General features: G+C 41.3%; 1 protein-coding gene across 1 annotated transcript in view; it reads left to right on the top strand.

Moving 5' to 3' along the window:
* The first annotated feature begins 1,164 nt into the window (after nucleotides 1-1,164).
* Nucleotides 1,165-26,622, top strand: part of LOC126263609 (fibroin heavy chain-like) — a 41,088-nt gene continuing 15,630 nt past the window's right edge. Inside the window, exon 1 of the mRNA XM_049960695.1 lies at nucleotides 1,165-1,298. Coding sequence (XP_049816652.1) covers nucleotides 1,165-1,298 — 134 coding nt within the window. The remainder of the gene's footprint in view (nucleotides 1,299-26,622) is intronic.

Below are 26,622 nucleotides of genomic sequence, written 5' to 3'. Positions count from 1 at the left end.
AATCAGAAGACTATATAGATGAAGATGGGATGGGAGATATGATACAGCAGGAGGAATTTGACAGAGCAATGAAGGACCCAAGTCAAAACAAGGTCCCTGGAGTACACAACATCCAATCAGAACTACTGATAGCCATGGGAGAGCAGCCTCGACAAAATAAAACTATTCCATCTGATGAGCAAGGTGTATGAGACAGGAGAAATACCCTCAGACTACAAGAAGAGTGTAATGATTCCATTTTCAAAGAAAGCAGGTACTGACAGGTGAGAGTACCTCATGGCTGCAAAATACTAACACTAATTCTCAGCAGAAGAATGGAAAAGCTGTTAGAATCCAACATCAGGGAAGGTCTGTTTGGGTTACAGAAAACAACACAAATGACACAGGAATGCTAAATGAAAGCACGCAAAGAAAGAGACGAAACAAATGCTGAGATGGTAGGGAAATTGAAGAACATGAGGGATATTGCAGTAGGTGACACATGATGGTGCCCCAGCCCTGCTGCCAACCCATCCCAGTCCCCACACCATAGTATGACTGACAACACCAGTGGAAGAAGAAATGTGGAAAGGTGAAGCAAAATGGCACAAAGAACCACACAACATGTAGGGGAAAGGGGAGGGAGGAGGGCAGGAATCAACCCCATCCTCACAGCTTTACTGGAGACAAGATACTGGCAGAAGTAAAGCTGTGAGAACATGGTGTCAGTCATACTTGCGTAGCTCAGACGGTAGAGCACTTTACAGTAAAAGGCAAAGGTCCCAAGTTCGAGTCTCGGTCCAGTGCACAGTTTTAATCTGCCAGGAAGTTTCAAGAAAGGTATTAAATTTGCTAGTTTTTGGAGCCAGTGGCTCCTCCTCCTGGCAGAAGTGTTCAAGGGTAAGGATGTGTTGTGAAGGATAAGGACTAGAAAGAGATTTAGGAAAAGACGCAGAGTTCAGAAAAGTCAGCCTGAACCCCAGGTCAGGGGAGGCTTACCAGACAGAATGAGAAGGAAAGCCTCTTTCCTTCTCATGCCATCTGGTCATTGATCTGGTGGGAGTAAGTGCATGACAGAAAAGTATTGTGTTGGAGAGGAAGTGAAAGTGAAGAGAGAGAAAGACAAGGCACAGGACAGGGGCAGAGGTGGATGAGTGTCTGGGACAGGAGCTGGTGAAGACTGACATGGAGGATTCTGAGACTGAAAGCAATGACAAGGCAAAACCCTCTACTTATATCAGAGAATCTGATATAGGAGATGAGGGCGGTGATGAGGCGGGAATGCTTGGGAATTCAGATGCTATGGATTATGAAGTGAGGTAATAGCTGAGTATCGCTTTCTTGGCAGAATATTCTGCCACTGTGTAGTCAATCTTGCTCTTTGCTGCAATTCGAGATGGCCCCTGAACAGCTGTTTGATGATCCAGTTCAGGTTAAACATGATATGGAAGTTACAGCACAGCTGGTATACACTATGATTTTTATGAATGGCCCTGCCTCTGATAATGTAGAACATGACTCTGAAGCTGTGGTAAATTCCTCTAAATGAACTGCAATATGATCAGTCACGTTGTTGCACAAGGCCGGTCTTGCATTTGGTTATTCCAGAGGGGCATGACTGACGCTGCTACGGGTTGGGAGGAAGTACGACAATGACAGACCAGGTTATTTGATATGCCAGTTAAGTGGCAAATTTCCACTTACAGAGAGACAGACAGACAGACAGACAGACAGACAGACAGACAGAGAGCAGTCTAATAAGCCACAGTAGCAATCTTATTGGTGTACAAATTTTCAGTGGTATAAACTGTGCAAAACATGCTGTTTAAGGAATCAGCAGAGAAGTGCATCATGTGATTATACTGAAATGTACTGACATTTATCACAATAGCAGGGGCAATAACTGAAATACAGTAATAAATTTGATAATTTGTCAAACATGAAATATACATGGAAATGTGTTCAGGTGGAGGGGGGATGGGGGAGGGGGGAGGGGAAGTGTCAAGGAAGCTAAGAGGAGTGCCTAGTACACAACAGGAAGATTTGGGTCATAGAACCTCAGCTCGTGTCTGAGACAATTTTCACAACTGTAGTTTTGACACAAATTCAAATGGCCCACTTGGACCACCAGTCTCACTCACGCATTCATCCCTGCTGAAAGCTTAGCAGTGTCATGCTGACACAGGGAACTGAACACTGGTTCTTAGGTCAGTCTGAGTGTGACAAGAGCTTCCAGCCCCAATATGAGGACAGAAAGCAGCAAAAAGACTTCCCACTGAACTGCCAAAGTTGCCAATGAAAAGCTTTTTGTGTGTCCAGTTAACAGTAGATATGGCGGATCTCCTTTCAGAATGTCTTGTACTTTACTGAAAAATCTATATATTGAATAAATTTGTTTGACAAGTTAATGAGACCTCTGATTTCTTCCACATTAATCAAAGCTGCTGCTGCTTCTGGACTGAGCCTCTGTCGTAAATATAAGTGAAGACAGTGATTCAAGTCACTGGTGTAATGAGTTATTGTTTGAAAGTTACTTGTAATACAAGTGTCAAGATTACAACCAAAACAAAAATTTGATCTGGAAAGAATCACTGTCTGCTTACCACTGAAAAGATGAGTGAAATAAGTATGAGGGTGAGTCAAATGAAACCTTCAATATTTTTTAAAATATTATTTACTGTGCAGAAATGGTACAAAGCTGTCTCACTTTTCAACATAATCTCACCCACACTCAATCCAAGTCCTCCAGCACTTACAAAGTGTATAAATTCTTTTAGAAAAAAATTCTTTGGTAGTCCGCACAACCAATCATGCACTGCGTGGTGTACTTCATCAGAATGGAACTTCTTTCCTCCCATTGGGTCTTCCAAACATATGGGAATCACTTGGTGATGAGGAATGGTGCCATTCCTTGCTGGCTTTCTTCGTTTCCAGCTGGTGGAAGTGAACCCAGGTTTTGTCCCCAGTAACGATTCTTGCAAGGAAGCCATCACCTTCTTGTTCAAAGGGCTCAAGAAGATCTTCACAAGCATCAACATGTCATTAACTCATTTCAGGAGTCAGTTGCCATGGGACCCATCTTGCAGACACTTTGTGAAACTGGAGCACATCATGCATAATATGGTGTGCTGACCCATGACTAATCTGTAAACATGCTGCATTGTCATTCATTGTCACTTCACTATGGCTTGAATTGGTGCAATGTTTGGTGGAGTCACAACTCCTTGTGCATGCCTGACCTGGACGAGGAGCATCTTCCACTGAAGTCACACCATTTGTGAACTTCCTACTTCATTCGAAGACTTGCTGCTGTGACAAACATGCATCCCCTTACTGAACCTTCATTCATCCATGAATTTAAATAGGTTTCACACCTTCACTACGCAAAAACTGAATAGAAGAATGCTTTCCTTCCCTGGTGCGAGTCACAAGTGGGGTGGCCATTTTTATACTCATACTGCGATGGTATGTGTGCATCTGCACTATGCTGACACCTACAGGCCATTCTGCACGCTATTGGTAGCACACTTACCAAATTACAGGATAACAGTGCAAAATTTCAATTTGTTACTACATATTTAAGGTTTTCATTTGAGTCACCCTCTTATTAGTTTCAATGGTGTTCATAGACAGCTTAAGTTCTAAAAACTGAACCAAGCTCCAGATCCTGTCAATCCATTGCTGTTCCTATACTGAATTTGCAGCTGATTTAGCCCCTCTTAACTATAATAATATCATTGATACCAGGAAGAGAAAACAGTACTGAGTAGTCCGAGTGTAGGTCGCACCTGTCTATGAGAAGGGTAGAAGAATTGATCCACAGAACTACCATCCTACATCCAAGACACTGATTTGTTGTAGAACATTGAAACACATTCTCAGCTCAGACATAATGAGATAGCCCTAGCAGAATAATATCCATGCCAGCCACATGTATTCTGATAGCAATGCTCATTTGAAAATCAACTCATATTTTTCGCATGACATGCTGGAAGCTTTGGATGGAGGCAATGAAGTAACGGCAGTATTTTTTAATTTCCAAAATGTATTTCTGATAATACCACATTTACACTTGTTATCAAAAGTATGGTTGTTAGGGAGTATCAAGCAAAAAATTTGACTGGATTGACTACGTTTTTTATGGAAGGACATGGTAAGAGTCATCAACAGATGTCGAGGTAACTTTGGGTGTGCCACAGGGAAGTTAGTTGCGGATGTTGCTGTTCAGATCTTATATGAATTACCTTGCAAACGTTATCACTAGTGTCTTAACATTTTTTTCAGGTGATTGATTTAGCTATACACTGAGGTGACAAGTCACGGGATACCTCCTAATGCTGCATCAGACCACCTTTTGTGTGGCACAGTACAACATCTCAGCATGGCATGGATTCGACGAGTCACCGGAAATCCCCTGCAGAAATACTGCACCGTGCAGCTTCTACAGCCATCCATAACTGCAGAAGTGTTGCCACCGCAGGATTTTGTGAACAAACGGACCTCTCGATTATGTCCCATAAATGTTCAGTGGGGGTTCACATCAGGCAATGTGGGTAGAAAAATCCTTCATTGAAATTGCCCAGAATGTTCTGACATGGCACAGTGTCATCCATAAAAATTCTTACATTTTTTGGAAACATGAAGTCCATGAATGGCTGCCAGTAATCTCCAACTAGCTGAACAAAACCATTTCCAGTTCATGATCAGTTCAGTTGGACCACAGAACCCAGTCCGCTATATGTTGACAGCGTCCACACTATTATGGAGCCACCAACAGGTTACACGGAGCCTTGTTGAGAACTTGGGTCCGTGGCTTTGTCGGGTCCATGCCACACACTAATCCTACCATGTGATCTTACCAGAAGAATTCTGGACAGTTTTCCGGTCATATTCTGTCCAAGTGACATAGTCACAAGTGCAGGAGAGGTGCTGCAGGCATTGCCGTGCTGTTAGCAAAGTCACCCTTGTCAGTCATCTGCTTGCATAGTCCAATAACACCCAATTTCAAGGCACTGTCTTAACAGGTGCATTTGTCATAGATCCCAAATAGATTTATGTGGTTATTTCATGCAGTATTGCTTGTCTATTAGTACTGACAACTCTACACAAACACCGCTGCTGTGTTGTTGATTGAAGCCCACTCGCCACTGCATTGTCTGTGGTGAGAGAGGATGCCTGAAATTTGCTATTTTGGCATGCTCTTGACACTGTTGGTATTTTAATATTCAATTCCTTAATAATTTCAGAAATGGGTGCTCCATACATCAAATTCTAACTACCCTCCTGTGTTGAAAGTCTTAATTCCCATCACGTTGCCAGAATCATGCTTGATACCACCTCACACGAATGACTTTTGTACAAATGACAGCTCCACCAATGTACTGGCCTTTTATGCCTTGCATATGCAAAACTACTGCCATTTTTATATGTGCTTATCGCTACCCCACAACTCTCGTCACCTCAGTGTAAAGAAGTACAGCGTGACAAGTGACATCGATGTTCAGTTACAGCCTGATAAGATTTAAAACTGGTGCAAAGAATGGCACCTTGGTTTAAATGTTGAGAAATTAAAAACTGTGCACTTCACAAAATGAAAAACTTAGTAATACAATATTATCACATAAATATGTTTAAGTTCTGTCATGGTTAAAGCTCGCAGCAGACTTCAATTTATTGGTAGTATACTAGGGAAATCCAGTCTGTCTACAAAGGAGATTGCTTGTAAATCACCCATCCTAAAATACTGCTGAAGTGTATGGGACCCATATCAAATACGACCCAACAGGTGATACTGAACACATACAGAGAAGGGTTGCACAAATGGTCACAGGTTTGTTTGATCCATGGGAGAGTATCACAGAACTGCTAAAAAAATGAGCTAGCAGACTCTTTAAGGTGGACATGAATTATTCCAAGAAAGCCTGCTGACAAAGTATTAGGAACTGGATACAAATTATGCCACTCTCAACATATTACAACCCCATATATACCACTTCCACAGGAATTCTGAGGAGGTGGTTAGATTAATTACAGCTTGCATGGAGACATTAAAACAATTATTCTTCTTGCACCCCATACACGAATGGAACAGGGGAAGAACCCCTAATAACTGGCAGTGAGGCATACCCCCTGTTATGAACTGTATAGTTGTTTGCAGAGTGTAGATGTAGAGTGTAGATAATGTTATTAGATGAGCAGATCCATAAACAGCATGGTGTCAAGTAACCACCAGCAAATATATAGTCTAACACAGGTGGCTTGAGGTGAATGAAGTAGTGAATAAATGCCAAACATGAAATTGAATTCTTACATTCTAGAAAATTCAGAAAGTTATTTTCACTTCTAATGACCTCTGATTTCAGGAATGCAGACAGCTCAAAGAAATTCCCAACATGAACCATGAACAACATTTTTGTTTGATTTTTCCTGGAACAGGAATATGAATTACCAAGTGGGTGACAAGTGCCACTTATGTAATGGAGAATCACTTCCCATTTGCTGAGTATGGAAGAACACATTTCACAGAATTCTCATAACAGAGACATTGCAGTAGCATGTAAACAGCTTACCTGCATTATCACTTCGTCTTCGCTTTCTACGAGACACTGATGAGTCGCCATCGCCATCGTCAGATTTTCTTTCCTGAAAGAAAAGAAAGTTCAGCACTTAAATAAATGTAAATCAACAAAATTTGAGTGTAAATCACTATCACAAAGACTGCAATATGTCTACATATATACTCTGCAAACCACTGTAATAAGAATAGAAGAGGGCTCCTCTCACTATACTATTTGTTAGGGTTATGGGAGAAGAAGTTTTACAATGGAGATAAAGTGTCAAACAATAGGCATATGTGTAAAAACTACATCCTTTACTAGTGCTGGAGCAACCAAAGAGTGTTTGGACAGTATAGAAAGTCTCTTCTTTTACTTTCCTCTATCCTCTCACCCCATTTCCATTTTGTCAACACCACTCACACTGGTTGGGAGAGTTAGCTAAGACCCTTTGACAGATGTGGAAATAGGAAGTGTGTGTCAGCACATTCCATAGGTCAGCACTGTTGGTTCAAGCAAACCTGGGTCAAGCACTAAAAGGGAATCAAGAAATTTATTACCTGCCTGTTGGCAGGGAGGCACTTCCACAATAATGTCTTCTGAACTCAGGACCATGAGTTTAAAAAAAGAAAAAAACTGTATGAACATTCAATCATTTGATAAAGTGATGCACTAGATAAATGAAGTATGAAATTTTGGCTGGAGACTCATCAACCCAAGTAAGAATAACTTCTGACTTGCACCAGATGACAGTGCTGGAACTCTAGTCATTCTTATTTTATGTTAATGAGCTGACCAGCAGTACTATTAGCAATCCCAGACTTTTCACAAATGATACTTACCAATAATGAATTATTGACAGGAAATATTTCCAGAAATAATCAATCAGATATGAAAAAGAATTCAAAGTGGGGCAAAGATTGGCAACTTGATTTGATGGATAGAAAGGTAAAACTCTGGATTTCACAAAATGAATAAAAAAGTGTCATACTTTTACTACATTATCAATGATTCAAAATTATGAACAGTAAACTAAGACAATAACAATTTTCAGGAAATCAAAATGAAACAGTTTTACAGGGTCCATAACAGGTGGATGACTCCAGTTCATGTGTGTGACCAAACTTAGATAATTGCTAAAAGTGTCAGGGATCAGACCATTTGTTCAACTGACTGAACATATACGAAGAAGGATGTCACAGATGGTCACAGGTTTGCTTTACTGATGGGAGCAATAATCCTGAGAAAACAGATACAAATTATTCCACATAAGTCACCTTATGAGAATACAAGAACCAGTATTAGTGAAGAATCTAGAAATATTCTTCAGCCTCTTGCATTTAGCTCCCTTACAAACTCTGAAGACCAAATTAGGCTATTTACTGTACACATAAAGGCAGTTAATAATCCATTATTCGCTCAGTCCATACTCAATTGCAATGAGGAAAAATCCTAACACATGGTGCCTTCCAAAATACCCTCTGCAACACACTTCAGAGTAGTTTGAGGAATATTTATGCACACACAAAAATTTATGCACACACACTTCTTAACTGATATTAGAAGAGAGGAAAAATAAAAGAAAGTACTCAAGTCTCAGGAGATTATATAAAGAAAAATTATTTAAATACAAGACAGAATTAATCCTAAATTTTTCAGCTTATCTTGGTACTAACCATTTCGTCCTATTGCATATGAAATGCCGTAACACTAGAACCATGGCTGGGTCACTCGTAACCCACTTAATAATTCTTTTGTTTGTCACTCTTTTGTATTGTTGCCTAGAGTGTTACATTTCTGTGACTTTTTATGAAATAATGTAATTAGTGATTATACTTCATTTCACATTTTATGGTGAAAACATAAAAGAGAAATATGAAGATGCACCTACAACTGCGGAAGGGTCAGTTCTGACCCGTCCAGTGCAGTCGCTATAACAATCGCATTTTTCATGTAGCTTCATGCCTATTGTTAGTGTGTGTTTGGTCAACAATCGGGAAACTCATTTTTACTCCACATTCGGCCGTCGTTCCAGTTTTCAGCAGGGGACGAAAGGGAGAGAAGTTCAAACAAGCCTGACCTTGTATGCAGATATTGCGCACCCAGAGCTTTGTACCACGGAAACAGGTTTAGTAGTGCTTTCTGTCTGTGTAGATAGTGCTTGTAACTTACGAATATATTATGGCCAAATTTCTACGCACAGAAGCGGACATTATAAATGCTCTAAATGAGATTTTAAATAATGAATCTGAGGGTGAGCTGCTGGAGTCTTTATGTGAGGAAGAATTTCCATCACCAATAGTTCCGGATTCTTCATCAGCAGACGATGTTACTACTGAGAAGGTTCTACTGAATGCTGATGAGAAAGGTATGTTTGTTTATGTTTTTGTTTTATAATAATTTTTGTTTATGTATATGTTGCATAGACAGTAATTTGAATTGCAACACTTATGTTTATACATTGTTTCCTGTTGAATATTTACAAGTTATATATTACATTTAGGAAGGTGTTTTTTGTTCTAATATTACACAATATATTCAATATTATGTCGCGTTCTAATATGTATAACTACTATTACAGGAACAGCTGCCACAAAGACTAAGTCAGCTCGAGGAAGTGGATGTCCTGAAGGTCGGTGTGGGCAGCAAACTGCCCAGGGTTCTGGACTACTTCAGTTTCCTTCAGGTAGCGATATTGTAGCACCCGATGGAACAACCTGGAAAGTTGGAGTAATAGGTGACTGTTCAGCTGGAAGATATTGACAACAGAATGTTTTCAAAGATAGGACAGGGCCACCTCCGCATGCAAAATGAAACGTGAGTGAGACCTGTTAGAGTGCACAGCATGTAATGATAACGGACAAAATTTTGAAACATATTGTAAAATGTACAGAAATTGAAGCACCTTGTGTACTGAGCTCAGATGAGTGGACTATAAAAATTGAAGAACTGGAAGTTTTTATAGCTATATTGTACGTCCATGGTGCTATTGGAGCTAAGAACTTAGATCTGGACACATTGTGGTCAGTGAAGTGGGGAAATAATTTTGTGAAATCAACAATGGCTCATGACAGATTCAGAGATATAATGCGTTATCTCAGATTTGACATTAGATCCACAAGATCAGAATGACTAAGAGAAGACATGTTTGCTTTGGTAACAGAAATCTGGAATGAGTTCATTGCGAATCCACAGTCTAGCTACATACCGGGTCCATATATAACAATCGCTGAACAGCTTTTTCCTTCAAAGTGCCGTTGCACATTCACGCAGTTTAAGGCATCAAAACCAGACAAATATGGGCAAAAGTATTGGATGGTGGTAGATAAAGACTCAAAATATATTGTGAATGCTATCCCTTATATAGGAAAGGATGACACTAAGCGGTGTGACGAGTGTCTTGGTGGCTTTGTTGTAAAAAAATTTATGCAACCTTACCTCAAAAAAGGAATAAATGTCACATGTGACAATTTTTTCACCTCCTTAGAACTCTCTGAGACACTGAAAGCTAATTCTACGAGTCTTGTGGGCACAATAAATTGATCTCGCAGGGATATGCCAATCTGTATCAAGAAGGCAAGAGAACAGTTATAAAGCACAGTATTGTTGAAAAAAGATGATACCACACTTGACTGTTTATCATTTTAAGAGCAGCAAGAATGTCCTGATTCTGAGCACTATGCATCCTTATGTGACGATTGAGGATGGTATAAAAAGAAGCCAGATACTGTTACGTTTTATAACTGCTCTAAATATGGAGTGGACATGGTCAACCAAATGGCTCGCAAATACTCTGTCAAAGCACCAGCGAGACGTTGGCCTGTTCACATATTTTACAACTTGTTGGATTTGGCTGGGATAAATGCGAGGGTACTGATTAATTCTCTAAATGAGAAAAAATTGAAACGCAGGGATTTCATCCTGCAGCTGGGGGAGGAGCTTGCTGAGAAGTATGCAGCGACTAGAAAGACTAGCATCCCTGTCAGACCTGAAGATATTCCTGACAGACAAAAAAAGCAAACACGCTGCCTTGTAAAGTCTAACTGTGAAGGAAAGAAATCATTTGTTAAGTGTCACACCTGCAAGAAACTGTGTGCAACAAATGTACATCAAAAGACTATCATTTGTGTTCATTATGTAATGGTAGCCAGTAAAAACACTCAGCATATACATGTAAGTTTTAAAATATTAAATTATAATTTGTGTAAACATGGTTTCTTTTTGTTAACTTCATTCTAAATATCGTAGTGCTTCTAACAATAGATTCATTGGCAGTAACATTAACCCACTGACATAGGGGAAATAAAGGAAAAGATCGCAGGTCATTAGTGACCCAGCTGTGGTTCTTGGTATGTCCAAATATCAGCGGTTCTAGTGTTAAAGCACTTCATTTTTGTTACTGCACAATGGGACTACATACTTTTCACAATCAACCCACATAAATTCATTATATTCAGGAAATTTGCATCTCTGCCTTACTTCCAAGTGACATACGTGGTCCTGTCTTATATCCTTTGGTGGCGCATGAGCTGTTCGTACTCTACTGTTATTTGCTTGGATATTTGATTCACTTCATTGCTTGATCTCCCTCATTTTGCTGCAGTGGTATCTATCTGGCACAAGAATTCATCAACCTCCACACTAAATTGCATCCTGAGACCCAAAGAGCCAACACAGCTGCTGCCTCACCCTGCATTCATGAAAATTACATAGAGCATTGGTGATACTAATTGGGCTATAATGGTCCATCTCTAGAAGGGGCGTACGCAGTTTCAGTACTGGGACAAATATACTTTCTTGCCATTGTGTTATGAACTCGCCCTCACCCCTGATGCTGTTAAAGATGGTAAAGCTATGACACCAACAGTACCCTGATAGACATTTGATCACTTGAATGTGGATGTGGTCTGGCATTAGGGCTGTATCAGGGCAGTGGACTAAGACACCGACAAATTCCCACTTGCTGAATGGAGCATTACATGGCTCCAGTGGGGTGTAAAAGATAATTGCTTTTGCTCCATCCACTCTTTCAGGGCACAAATGGCAGGTTGATAATTCTCAGATGCAGATGCCCAGGCACAAAGAAGAGCAGAATGTTCAGTAATGGCACCTAGGTCGTTGCAGACAGTGCCATTCAAGGTAATACGAGGCACATCTGTAGGTTTCTGGTATCCGTAGAGATCTCTGATCTTAGCCCAAACCTCAAAGGACAGGTACATAGTCTGATGGTTTAAAGATTCCATTGCCAGCACACTTATTTCCATAGTTTTATTAGGTGGCAGGTCCGAACATGAAGCTGCTTACAGGCGATAAGGTACTTTGTTGGTGAGTGCTGCTTAGAGCATTGGAGAGCCAACATACAATCTCTAATGGCCTCTGAGACTTTTAATGACCACCAAGGTACTGTCTTCTTCTGGGGCAGGTCCACGAACAGGGGATCACAAATCCAGCTGCCAATGATTGAGTGCAGTCGTATTCTCAGCTGCCTCATCAATATCTCCATGCAGCAGGGAGCCCAGGGTGACAGGAGATGTGAAAGTACCCCGGTCAACACTGTCGAGAGCCCATCTCGGCAGAGAAGGGCATCGGGAAGTCATCACCACATGTCATCGTGGACTCTCTTGGGGGTGGATGGATGGATGGGAGAAGACAAGGAATGCAGATACTAAGGTAAATAACCAAGAAAGTTGCACGCACCAAGCTGAAGTTTGTGGGGCTACCAGAAATCAGTAGGCAAAGGTCAGGTTGTGGCTGTACACTTTCATGGCCTTTGCCATGGCCAATGATTGTAGTTCCACCCCAAAAAGAGTTATGGGCATTGAAATCCCCAAAAGGGTGGGGGAAGCTGAGAAACAAATGATTACAGTATATTCTGACACACTTTACCGTTGGGGGTGGGGAGGTTAACACTGCAGTAGGTGATATTCTGAAATGCCCTTACTCAAACAGCAAGAACCTCTAAAGGTGTATTAAGAGGCATAAGTTCACTACAAAGAGTGTCCCGAACATACGTGCAAACTCTGCCCGACTCCCTGTCATAGGGAGCACGAGTCTTATAATGCCCCCGCTATCAATGAAGGGCCAGGGTATGTGTTGGTGGAAACCGAGTCTCCTGAAGGGGAATATGAAAGGCAGGGGAAGTGTTCGAAAGATGTCATAGCTCAGCCTGGAGGTGGAAAAAACTGCTATAGATCCACTGGAGAATAATAATGTTCAAGTACTGTGGGGCCGTAAAGCGACCAAGGAGGTGGCTTATGCCTTAGGGTCACGTGCTGCCATAGCTTGAGGGGTCATAGCATCAATATACACAGGTTCTGGGTTCCACTATATGGTACAAACTGGGCCTCATGGGCCACCAGAATCTCTTCCTTGGTCACAGGAATGGAACAGGTGCGATTTGGTGGTGTGGGGGCTACCAGAATTTCCTTGTTTGAGGACTTTTGATATTTCTTCTTCTTAGTGTTTGCAGACCAGTGGAAACAATGGAAGCCAGTGTCCCATGTCCGAAGGGACCTCTTTCTGGCTAGGCAAGCCAGAGGAACATGACTTGTCTGGCTGGGAGGTGGGGGACCAATGCCCCTGATGGGTGGGAAGTCTATGATTTTCAAGTATGTGAGGTGGAAGTAGCAGGAGGAGAGTTGCCAACTATGGGTGGGGAGTGGGGGGTGGGGGGGGCGGAGGGGTGGGTGGGGGTAGGCTTGGTCAAGCAGCCCTGAAGCCCCACTGTAGGAGACGTAGCTGGTGACAGTACTGTTGCCAAAACATGCAAGGTCATGACAGCTGCAGCATATGACATTTGTAAGTGCTGGGTGCAAACACTAATACTTTGCCTCTTGATAAGTTAGTTCATCCAGGGTCTCATATTCTTGTCTTTGTTGTCTCTGGAAATTGGTGAATTCTGGTGAGCAGGGAGGAATGGTGCATTCCACAGTTGACACTTTAAGCACTGAATGGTGGAAGGGGGGAGGGGGGGCATACAGTTTCACATCAGATATCGGTATATAATCACCTTGACCTTTTCAGGCAATTAATTGCCCTCACAGGCCAAGATGAAGCCACCTATAGCAACCCATTGTCCTTTGGTCCCCTATGTTCATGATGAATGAAGTGTACACCTCTCACCCCAAACTGGTGCATAGCTCATCAGATTCCAAGAGCAGGTCTTGGCAGAAAATGATGCCCTGAATTATATTTCGACTGTTATGGAGCAGTCACCTGTATGTCACCCAGCATGTTGCAAGCAAGCAGCACCTGTGACTGGGCAGGGGATGCTGTTTTGATCAAAACTGACCCACTTTTCATTATAGAGATGACTGCCACTTACACAAACTTGTCTTGTAAGTTTGTTTTGTGGCCAACAAGGAATCCCCATCAGTCCTTACACAAACCATGTGTTTGAGAGAATCTCTCTCTGCTTGTCACTTAGCCTTATGGTTCTCCCCTTGGCATAGCCAAGGAAGGGAACATTTTAGGGTCATACCTCTATGCATGAAGTCAGGCCTTTCCTTCACCAGAGACTGCTGGGCTGTATGACCGCCAGTGGAAGATAACTTCATCTACTACATTTGCAGCTCATCTACTGTAGTGACACCATTCTGAATTGAAACTCTTCCCATGCGCACCACCCAGCCTCACCAATGGCTACCTGGCCAGTAATGCATTGCGAAGGGTGCAAAGATGGAAAGACACGAAATGGGAGCATACACTGCATTGGGTGACTTTCGCTGCATGATCTGCACTTCCGGAGAACTTTGGAAATAGGTGGAAAGTTAAACCCAAGAATGGGGACTATGTTTTTATTTAATTAATGTCTGAATTGAAAACTCGATTCCCTTCCATAAACCAGGTCCCAGCATGGTGTGAACCAAGGAAACATCTGGTGTGGCAGGGAGGGGGGGGGGGGGGGATCGGATAGTGGAAGCATTTATTCAGAAGAGCTGTTAACCCCCTGGGGGTTCAGATCACCAGTTCTTTACAGTACCTTCTCAACAGAGAATGCTGCTGTATTTCACTGATTTTTGTGGAACAAACTGTTACTTAACTAAGTCATCAGACAACAATTCAGCTACCCATTGCGTTAAATGAACCAGCAAGCCATCTGATGAAAACCAAGATTAGTCCTCTCCAAATAAGAACTGTGACTCGTAAATGATCCCATTATGGTTACAGGAAGAAAATTGCCTAGCCTGCAGAGTACTGGCAATGAATGATCTTATTGGAGGTAGTGTTGTAATGCTCCACAACGAAATAGGTTTCAATAGTTCCACACATCAGATCTAACCAGGCATCTTGTATACATTCCACTCTAAACAATAACTCGGAATATCACACCACCAGAAAGTTTAAAACGGTTTAACACTGACTAAAATTCGTTCGAAACTGGTGTAAGATTACGAAATGTCCACTGCCACAATAACGGCTGTTCAGAAATGGTCGACTGAAGGGGATTCAGAAGTTGGAATCACACATTAACATATCGACAAAGTGCAGAGTCATCTACTACACAATTAACAATTCAAGGTGTTGGGAATAGGAGATGCCATAGGAATATCATAAAAAAGAATATTGTCTTTCCAAAGTTTCCTAAACATTCGTAATTGCGCTAGAGGTGTGTTGGAACGAAATAGTGCTGCCATCCTTGTACTCGCCTGTATTTAATGTGTAACTGTCTAAAGTTTCATTGCTGTACATCCGTTAGATATTGCTCAGAGCTTCACAGAGTGGAATGTTTTGTCGTACAGTTTGCGAATTTCGAGGTAGCAGAGATAGAGGAGAAACACGTTGCATTACATTTTGCGTGAAACTCTCTAGCAAACATTTACAGACACACACAAGATGATGCGGAAATTCTACATTGATGAGTGCTTAAGCTGTACTCGGTGTTTCAAATTGTTCACACAGTTTAAATATGCGAAGGCGGAAGTTTAAGGTGAGGCCCATTTAGGATGCCCTTTGACGTCTACCGACAATGCTCATGTCAGGAACTTCAATGAAACTGTGCGTACCAATCTAAGACAGACTGTCCGAGAGACTGCAGAAGAATGTAATATTTCAGTTGGATCATGTCACAAAACCCTAAAACTGCATCGGGTTGCCGCCAGGTTGGTCACACGGCTATGGAGTCAAGACCAGACAGACCTTCACCTCTGAATCTGTGAAGAGCTTTTGTGTGGCGCTAATAGGAACCAGATGTTCGTTAAGATAATCTTAACTAATGAGATGTGGGTCTACGATTATGATATCGAGATGTTTAAAGAACGAAGATTTGCAACGATACGCAAGACAAGAAAATTCGCAGGCAACACTTCACACGAACCAGCAAAAGGCATACCAAGGCTGCTTCCGGCAGTAGAAACGGCTTTTGGAGTGGTGTATCAATTGTGCAAGATAGTATTTAGAAGGAGACCAAGCACAATTAGTAAAAGGTAAGCGTAGAAACTTTTGTGGACAAAGTTGAGGAATTTTTTCAAGAGACAATGTTAACTGATCACAAAGAGGTGTCATACTTTGGCCATGAAGAGAAAGTCTTATTCAAGGTGAACATGATGTTCGTTTAGTATTAAAATGAAGTGAAAAAAGTAGTTCACTAAATTTTGGAGCTTATCAAAAAATTCAACTGAGGTTTTGTTTGATAATTTGCTACAATGACAGGGCACATTGCTTCATGTGATGAAATCAGTAGCATCATAGTAAGTGGCACACAGGTGCCACGCACCAGAGATTGAAAGGTTTATGTCAGGAGCATTGCGAGTTTTCTTCTCTGCAATAAAAAAATTAATGCTTCTTATTTACAGTTCAACTTGCAATGGGGAAAAAATACTATGCAAGTTTTGGTCACCAACCGAGTGGCGACAGACATGTGAGAAGAAGATTGGATTACAAACAGAAAGAAGTCATCTTATCAGGAAAATGTACCTGCACACGAAGCCGTTGTGGCAGTTTGAAACAAGTATTGTACCCACTGACGACCACGTATTCCAACTTCTAAGGAACCGAGTCACCACCACCAGGCTAGCTCGAGACAATTGCATCCCCTGGGTGTTGTCCTCTAGACCAACAACGTTGTTATTCCCGCCAATGATTGGTTTGAAAATCTTCCAGCCACACTTGGGCAATGGCATCTCCTCACTGGAAAAATGTTGTACAAAGTATACAGACATAAAAGGGATGGTGACATACAACTGGTGCATTTATATCAAAAATACACTTTTTCTGTCTCCTTACCGACAAACTACATACACACACCTACACCAAAGGCACTGTACAGTGCATGGCAGAGAGTATCCTGTATCACTTCTTGTCATTTCCTTTGCCGTTTCACTTGCAAACAGAGGGAGATGAAAATGACAATTTGCTTGCATATGAGCCTGATTTTCATCTGTCTTAACTACATGATTCTTATGCAACATGTATATTTGGTGGGACTAGAATCATTCTGCAGTCAGCTTCAAATTCCAGTTCCCTATATTTTCTCACGATTTTCTCAAAAAGAACGTCGCCTTCTCTCCAGTGATTCCTGTTTGAGTTCACAAAGAATCTCTAATATTCTTGTGTTGTTCAAATCTACCAGCAACAAACAAGTAAACTGCTTCTGAATTGCTTTGATATCTTCCTTTAATCTGACCTGGCATAGATCGCAGACACTAACAGTGCCCTTTATGTCGTCTCATTTACAGATGAACCACACTTTCCCAAAACTTTTCCCAATAAACCAAAATTGACCATTTGCTTTCACTACCACAATGCTCACATGCTCATTCCATTTCATGTAACTTTGCAACGTTATGCAGAGATATTAAATGATGTGTGTGTGAAGCAGAGCACTACTCACACTGTATCTTAACATTATGAGTTTTTTTTTCATGATCATCTGCATTAATGTACACTTCTATACTTTAGAACCAACTATAAATTTTGGCCAAGTCATCATCTATCATAATACTGTCACCCTCAACACCCTCCCATACTCCAAAGCATCAGCAGCAAACAGCAGATTGCTGCTCACTGTCCGCCATATCATTTGTGTGCATAGACAACAACAGCGGCTCTATCTTACTTTCCTGAGGCACTGCTGGCACTAACCTTGTCTCTGATGAACACTCGCTGTTGAGAACAATGTACTTGGCTCTTTTACTTACGAAGCCTTCGTGCCACACTCATACCTAGGAACCTATTGCACATGATCAGACCTTCCTTAACAGTGTTACTAATGTTTGTAGCAGTTCTTGTTCCTTTCACCACACGTGAGATGATGCAAAAAACTGAGATTGCGTGTGAAAACTTTGTCATAGCAAAATTTCTTTACAGTTAGTCACCTAGAATGAGAAATTTCTCAATTGCCCTTTTCAGTACCATGATGATTTTTTTTTTCTTGTATGTAACATTGTGATAATGACATTCATTTTTTGAATGTATGTTTTCACTTTATATTTATTCACACGCAGTGGATCTTAAAGGTTCAGAAAACTCGACTTCACTTTGCCAGTTTTCACTGTTAAGTTTGCTTACAAATCCATTACTGCTTTTGAGAGAGGGATTTTCATTTTCACATATTTAAAAAAAATTATGTTTCCATGTCTCATGAGCTCACTGTTTACTTGTATATTTCCAATTTTAGACTGTTTCAGGTATGAGGGATTTAAGAACTTTTTCCTTTTCTGTTTGCTGCTGTCATTAAAAGTACATTTGCTGTATGTAAATAATCGGAACACGGTCACTGAAAATTATCACAGATCAATTTTAAAAACATTCCTAAACACTTTTTTGTGTAGCCAAGAGTTATACATCAAACACCCAACTCCTTTTATGACTTTTTTTGGGATAGTTTTTAGAAGATGAAGTCTTTAATTTATTGTTTGTGGAAAGCATTGTGTCACTACACCTTCCTACTACTGCCATCCTGGAATATATCGGAGTGATAAGAGTATCATACAGATTGACAGTAAGACTGGAAGTCATAACTAAGAGCAGAGTGAAGCTGGTCTCAAGGAATTAAATATGGAAAATCCAGATTCTGAAAAACGTGTAGACAACATTGATACTGAGCTTGAAAATAGCTCCAGTAATGAAGGTAAAGGAGGAAAATGTCAAACATTTCACTTTACAGAATGAAATTGGTTTGGTAATGCTACCCACAGGAGTTTGCCATCTCCACACAAACAGAGAGCTGAAACTGCAGTGAAAGGGAAAGGACGTGACAGTATAGTGGTGGACAGTAGGCTTCAACATTGGAATGATGTGTGTTGTGTGGAAAACACCGTACTGCGATCTCAAGAACATTACTTACCAGTGCTGAAGGATCAGACTTAGTGGTTGGTAGAATCTCTCATTAATTTAGAGGCAACCTTAACCACCACAGCAATTCGAACAGTGGTAGCTGAAAGTGATACGTATCAGCAGTCTGGTAACTTAACTGAAACCAGATACAAGTGGTTCAAATGAAATGTCACATTTGTAAATGAGAATACCCATCGACTCCATCTGGCAGACAATACCCCCACTGTCACAAATGGGGATAGTGACATAACAGTATGGACAGATACTGCTAATCACTCTGACCAGACAGAGCAGTTACAGCAATGGAGAATGAAAGAAATTGGCTGTGACCAGAATATCTAATTTCTGAGCCAGTTTGTACCTATGTGTTGGTAACTGAAATTGGAGGTGCTGATACTAATACATACACATGTTTAGGACCCAGCATAAATGGTAATATGGACAGTAATGACAAGCTTCTCCATAGAAGTTATGATTTAGGTGGTATGTAATATGAAGGCTGGTGGTCATGCTAACTGGAAAAAAATAAAATAATAAATAAAAAATTTAAAAAAATAAAAAATAAATGGAAGTGGTGGTATCAAAAATTCTATATCTGGAAGTAAAATTACCAGCAGAAATCAGTCTTTTTTTTTGAAGGGGTGAGACCCAAGCTCAGAGAGAGGCGTGTGTGTGTGTGTGTGTGTGTGTGTGTGTGTGTGTGTGTGTGTGTGTGTGTGTGTGTGAGAGAGAGAGAGAGAGAGATAGAGAGAGATAGAGAGAGATAGAGAGAGATAGAGAGAGATAGAGAGAGATAGAGAGAGATAGAGAGAGATAGAGAGAGATAGAGAGAGATAGAGAGAGATAGAGAGAGATAGAGAGAGATAGAGAGAGATAGAGAGAGATAGAGAGAGATAGAGAGAGATAGATAGAGATAGATAGAGATAGATAGATAGAGATAGAGAGAGATAGATAGATAGAGATAGAGAGAGATAGAGAGAGATAGAGAGAGATAGAGAGAGATAGAGAGAGATAGAGAGAGATAGAGAGAGATAGAGAGAGATAGAGAGAGATAGAGAGAGATAGAGAGAGATAGAGAGAGATAGAGAGAGATAGAGAGAGATAGAGAGTGCGCAGAGAATACACACAGCAATGAGCAGTGTGAGGATTTCAATGACAATGTAATAAGTTTACATTCAGAATTCAGATCCAGCTGTATAATAAAATTATAAAGTTCCTTCCCCCTACATGAGATGATGAGGAAAAGATTATACACTCCTGGAAATGGAAAAAAGAACACATTGACACCGGTGTGTCAGACCCACCATACTCGCTCCGGACACTGCGAGAGGGCTGTACAAGCAATGATCACACGCACGGCACAGCGGACACACCAGGAACCGCGGTGTTGGCCGTCGAATGGCGCTAGCTGCGCAGCATTTGTGCACCGCCGCCGTCAGTGTCAGCCAGTTTGCCGTGGCATACGGAGCTCCATCGCAGTCTTTAACAGTGGTAGCATGCTGCGACAGCGTGGACGTGACCCGTATGTGCAGTTGACGGACTTTGAGCGAGGGCGTATAGTCGGCATGCGGGAGGCCGGGTGGACGTACCGCCGAATTGCTCAACATGTGGGGCGTGAGGTCTCCACAGTACATCGATGTTGTCGCCAGTGGTCGGCGGAAGGTGCACGTGCCCGTCGACCTGGGACCGGACCGCAGCGACGCACGGATGCATGCCAAGACCGTAGGATCCTACGCAGTGCTGTACGGGACCGCACCGCCACTTCCCAGCAAATTAGGGACACTGTTGCTCCTGGGGTATCAGCGAGGACCATTCCCAACCGTCTCCATGAAGCTGGGCTACGGTCCCGCACACCGTTAGGCCGTCTTCCGCTCACACCCCAACATCGTGCAGCCCGCCTCCAGTGGTGTCGCGACAGGCGTGAATGGAGGGACGAATGGAGACGTGTCTTCAGCCTTGGTGCCAATGATGGTCGTATGCGTGTTTGGCGCCGTGCAGGTGAGCGCCACAATCAGGACTGCATACGACCGAGGCACACAGGGCCAACACCCGGCATCATGGTGTGGGGAGCGATCTCCTACACTGGCCGTACACCACTGGTGATCGTCGAGGGGACACTGAATAGTGCACAGTACATCCAAACCGTCATCGAACCCATCGTTCTACCATTCCTAGACCGGCAAGGGAACTTGCTGTTCCAACAGGACAATGCACGTCCGCATGTATCCCGTGCCACCCAACGTGCTCTAGAAGGTGTAAGTCAACTACCCTGGCCAGCAAGATCTCCGGATCTGTCCCCCATTGAGCATGTTTGGGACTGGATGAAGCGTCGTCTCACGCGGTCTGCACGTCCAGCACGAACGCTGGTCCAACTGAGGCGCCAGGTGGAAATGGCATGGCAAGCCGTTCCACAGGACTACATCCAGCATCACTACGATCGTCTCCATGGGAGAATAGCAGCCTGCATTGCTGCGAAAGGTGGATATACACTGTACTAGTGCCGACATTGTGCATGCTCTGTTGCCTGTGTCTATGTGCCTGTGGTTCTGTCAGTGTGATCATGTGATGTATCTGACCCCAGGAATGTGCCAATAAAGTTTCCCCTTCCTGGGACAATGAATTCACGGTGTTCTTATTTCAATTTTCAGGAGTGTACATACTGAGGAAACAGACTGTAGGCAGCACCCAACTGGCTGAATAAAGCGGACTAGAAATTAAACATAACGTGTTTATAACTGATAGTACAACACAAAACAGATGCATCCAGACAACCTGTTAGTCCTAATAAACAAGTATAGTCAGGATACCATCTCATCGAACAGTTGTGATGTTACACATTTTTACTTTCAAGCATGAGAGGTAAGTTAGTGCAGTGAGGGAGGAAACACTCTTGTGACTGGATCAGTGGTACTTGATCTTAGTATCATTGAAGATGATATTAATTCTTTGAAGATAAAAAGAGTTTGATGATACAGGCACTGCCAGTAGTGCAGTACCACAATGTGAATTTTAAGTGGATATCAAGATCAGTCACAATGTTACAACACTGAATTACAGAGTCAAAATGTTTCCATTGTTAACACACAAGCATTTTTGTGTCAAACTTTACAAATGAATTGTGTTGATTGTTATATGAAGTATCTGCCATGAGCTACATCTGTAAATAATGAGAGTTGAAATTAAAAGCATAAAATTCTGAGGAACAATATTAATTTGTCTACTGTTAGTCCAATTTGTTTTAATATATAGGAAAGGGTACAGTCCGAAGTGAAAATCACAAGCATTATCAATGAGGTATGATCACGGATGACTTTAGTGGAAAGAAAACAATCTCTACCTCCTGCCTTGGATAAACAAAGACTAATTTTGTTGCCTAATCTGTCTACATCTATGTCTGTACTCTGCCAGACACTGTGTAATGCATGGCAGAATGTGATTTCCATAGCTATACATCATAGGGTTTCTTCCTGATCCATTTCCATATGGTACATTGGAGAAGTGTGGGATGGGTGAGAGAATTGAACCCTGTCTCAGCTTTTGTACTTCAAGTGAGTTGAACATATGGAGGGAAATGAAAATAATTTAAAAAATCGAAAGATATGTCGCAAATAAAAGTATTTTAAAATATGTGGTGCAGTCAACATATAGGAAAAATCAGTATCAATATAGAGATTACAAATTAATTTAAAAGCATTCAAAGGTGTGAGCAGAGGTCACGCAGCTAGCTAGAAGGCTTTCCCTCAGTTATGACAAGTTACAGAGGTGTGTGCAGAGAAAGAGAATGTCCAACTTAAATGGAAACCGATATGGGGCTTGCAATTTGACTGAATGGGAGAAAGGAAGTGCTTAAGTTCAAGTGTGTGTATGTGAGAACAATGTTCACATGTATAAGGTGCTCTAATTCAAATAAGCAGTGCAAAAATTTACATTCCCGCACAGTGGTAACTGTAGGTGCGAATATGGATAATTGAGGGTGCATGTTTCCTGACACAATATATCAAGTAAAATGTGCACAAATGTTGCAAAGGAGACTTAGCCTGATTTAATTATAGAGTGAAAGTCTGGATGCACTAAGTGTCAAATTTTATTGAAAATTAGTTATTGCCATATTATTGAGCTATGTGACAGTGCCAGCTGCTAAAAATGCTACGACATCTTTCTGCTGCAAGTAGTTCATATGGCTAGTCATAGATGGCTCTGTGTGGTGCCTGCCACCTATCTTGAGAAGTTCTGCACACACTCTGATTTCCACTTAATATATCTACAATCGATGTAGTTTGTACTTGCAATATTGATACAATATCTAAATCTGAACAGGAGATTGTGAGTTGGAGGAAACAACAGAATTCAAAAACTAATGGTAAAATTTATTATACCTACAGAGATGTTGAGAAGCCACAAAAGAAATTACCATTACCTGAAGTAAATAGACATTTAGGGTAATATTATTTCACACCTGAATCCTTGGAACAATGGTTGTATTATATTTATTTATTTATATTCCATATCAACCAATACAAGCTAAATCAAAACATTGTTTTGTCACTCCTTAGAAATTTAGCTGAACAAAGTATTTGTCAACTTTTCAACTTTTGGGCTATATGCAGCTGATAGTATGAATATAAGGCATCACTTTTGATATGCAGAAGACACTCTTCCAAGCATTTAGCAAGTGAGATGTTAACAGTCAGGGTAGCTATATACTTGTCTCATTAGAAGTATTGGAAGTTGTGCGCCATCAACATGGCTCATACATTGATCCTATCGGAAGTCAATGATAATGCTCAGTAAGATTCACTGTTCCAGAAAGGAATGGGAAACATTATCAAGGTATTCAAGGAGACCTCTGGACATTTTTTGAATTACTTCAAGACAAAGTGAAACCCTGGTGGAGTGAAAAAAAAATAAGGAGAAATTGCATATAAAGATATTAAGGTGTGTGTGTGTGTGTGTGTGTGTGTGTGTGTGTGTGTGTGTGTGTGTGAGGGGGGGGGGGGACCCATTATGATGTCTCACCTTCTGATAGGAAACAAATTGAATAACTTTAATTGCATGCCTATGGACCTAAATCATAACAGACTGAAATCACATGATAGTTGTGATTTAAATATCCATAACCTGTGGAAGGAATTTCTGATGAAATATCCTAGTAGTAAGATGACAGGTTTTCTATAATGGCATTCATCACCCTCCTTTCCAGGAACCTTGGGCACACACTTCCAAAGACTGTGACTGCTGCCCTGAAAGATAGCTACAAAAAGTACGGTGAGAGCTAAAGCTGCTTGAGCAAAATTAAAATTTGAGCACCAACTTAGAGCAGTTTAATTCGTTTTCAACTCCATGAAAAGTGACAGTATTGCCTCAATATTACACAACAGTGACATGTGCACTACAACTATGAACTTACAGAAAATGTTCCAGCTACCTAAACTCTCACATTCAAACATGTACTACTCTTGGCAACTTCATGTATGCAATTTTGGCATTCACATTTGTGACGATGGGATTGTGTGTTTCTCATGAGTGAGTCATCTTTATATGAAAACCAGATGGTATCCTTTTTGTAAAGCTGTTAATGACCCTGACAGCCCTTTGAAACACAAAAAAAGAATGTGTTTGACATGATAACTTTGTGGAAAAAAACAAGAAACCACATGATGTTATCCCTCTACATGACCCTGTGCAGCACAGCAGTTTTACAGTTTTTAATGGTCAGGTTTCTCTTCTTCCAACCAGAATTTTGCTCTGAGAGGCACTGGAAAAAATCTAAGTGTGACGTTCCAACTGGTATTGTGCAAATTATCATAAATGCAAGGCCCAAGTGCCTATTTACAATGACAGGAAAGTTTTTGACTTCAATAAACCATTTGCAAGTGCTGATGACTGAAAACTACTGACAGTCCTGAAAAGTGAGAAAGCATTCAATGAACTGGAAATATGATCACAATGCAAGGTTTTGAAGTCAAAACATAGTGTATATGATATACTGCCCACTGAGTTAGATGAGCAAGGAATAACAGCTTTAAAAATTTGCTTTACATCATAGCTATTACACTCATCATCTGATTTCTGTCTTTTATAACGATTTAGGTCTACAGGCATGCAATTAATGTTGTTTAATTTGTTTCCTATCCGAAGATTAGAATTTGCAACGGTTGTGTTGATGAAGGGCAAAGCAATTTTATCTTTAAGTGAAAAATAAGTGTCACATTCTTTTCAGTATCACAACATATCACAAGTTGTCACATATCTCAGTGTTTGATAATTTAAGTACAGTATTTTTCCAACATCACCTTGCAGAGTTTTTCAAGTTGAGTTTTTATTATGCAACTACAATGTTAGTATTATGGTACATACCCCTCTTCTATTTTATAGGACAATTTTGCAAAATAAAAATTATTTCCACTTATTCTCTTTATAATGAAGCACTTAAGTACTAGCTCACTAAAGAATTTTGAAGATACAGATAATGTTCTACACCTACATCACCATTTACATATATACTCCACTTGCCACCATATTGTGGAGGGTACCCTGTATCACTACTAATAACTTTATTTCCTTTACCACTTGCAAAGAGAGTCAGGGAGGAATGATGGCTATATGCCTCCATACAAGCAATAATTTATCTTCCTGATCCTTATGAAAACTTATCTTGGTTGCAGTATAATCATTCTGCAGTCTGCTTCAAATTCAGGTTCCTTAAATTTTCCCCAGTGGTATTCCTTAGAGCATCACCTTCCCTCCAAGGATTCCCATTTGAGTTTCCAAAGCATCTCTAATACTTATGCATTGTTCAGACCTAATGGTACAAGGGTAGGAGCCAGAGGGTAGGGAAGATGGTTTGGTGATTTGATAGGGATGAACTAAGAGGTTACGAAGGTTAGGTGGACAGCGGAAAGACACTCTTCACGGAGTGGGAAGGATTTCATGAAGGATGGATCTCATTTCAGGGCAGGATTTGAGGAAGTCGTATACCTGGAAAGTATCCTGTCACAAGTGGGGCACTTTTGGGGTTCTTCTGTGGCAGGGTTCTGGGTTTGAGGGGATGAGGAAGTGGCTCTGGTTATTTGCTTCTGTACCAGGTCGGGAGGGTAGTTGTGGGATGCGAAAGCTGTTTTCAGGTGGTTGGTGTAATGGTTCAGGGCTTCCGGACTGGAGCAGATTCATTTTCCACGAAGACCTAGGCTGTAGGGAAGGGACCGTTTGATGTGGAATGGGTGGCAGCTGTCATAATGGAGGTACTGTTGTTTGTTGGTGGGTTTGATGTGGACGGACGTGTGAAGCTGGCCATTGGACAGGTGGAGGTCAACATCAAGGAAAGTGGCATGGGATTTGGATTAGGACCAGGTGAATCTTATGGAACCAAAGGAGTTGAGGTTGGAGAGGAAATTCTGGAGTTGTTCTTCACTGTGGGTCCAGATCATGAAGATGTCATCAATAAATCTGTACCAAACTTTGGGTTGGCAGGCTTGGGTAACCAAGAAGGCTTCCTCTAAGCGACCCATAAACAGGTTGGCGTACAAGGGGGCCATCCTGGTACCCATGACTATTCCCTTTAGTTGTTGGTATGTTTGGCCTTCGAAAGTGAAGAAGTTGTGGGTCAGGACGAAGCTGGCTAAGGTAATGAGGAAAGAGGTTTTAGGTAGGGTGGCAGGTGATTGGCGTGAAAGGAAATGCTCCATCGCAAAAAGGTCCTGGACGTGCAGAATATTTGTGTATAGGGAAGTGGCATCAATGGTTACAAGGATGGTTTCTGGGGGTAGCAGATTGGGTAAGGATTCCAGGAGTTCGAGGAAGTAGTTGGTGTCTT

The sequence above is a fragment of the Schistocerca nitens genome, chromosome 6 (genome assembly GCF_023898315.1).
Source record: "Schistocerca nitens isolate TAMUIC-IGC-003100 chromosome 6, iqSchNite1.1, whole genome shotgun sequence".
NCBI classification, from domain to species: domain Eukaryota; kingdom Metazoa; phylum Arthropoda; class Insecta; order Orthoptera; family Acrididae; genus Schistocerca; species Schistocerca nitens.
The sequence above is the reverse complement of the archived record's forward strand: the minus strand, read 5'-3'. Positions and strand labels throughout refer to the sequence as shown.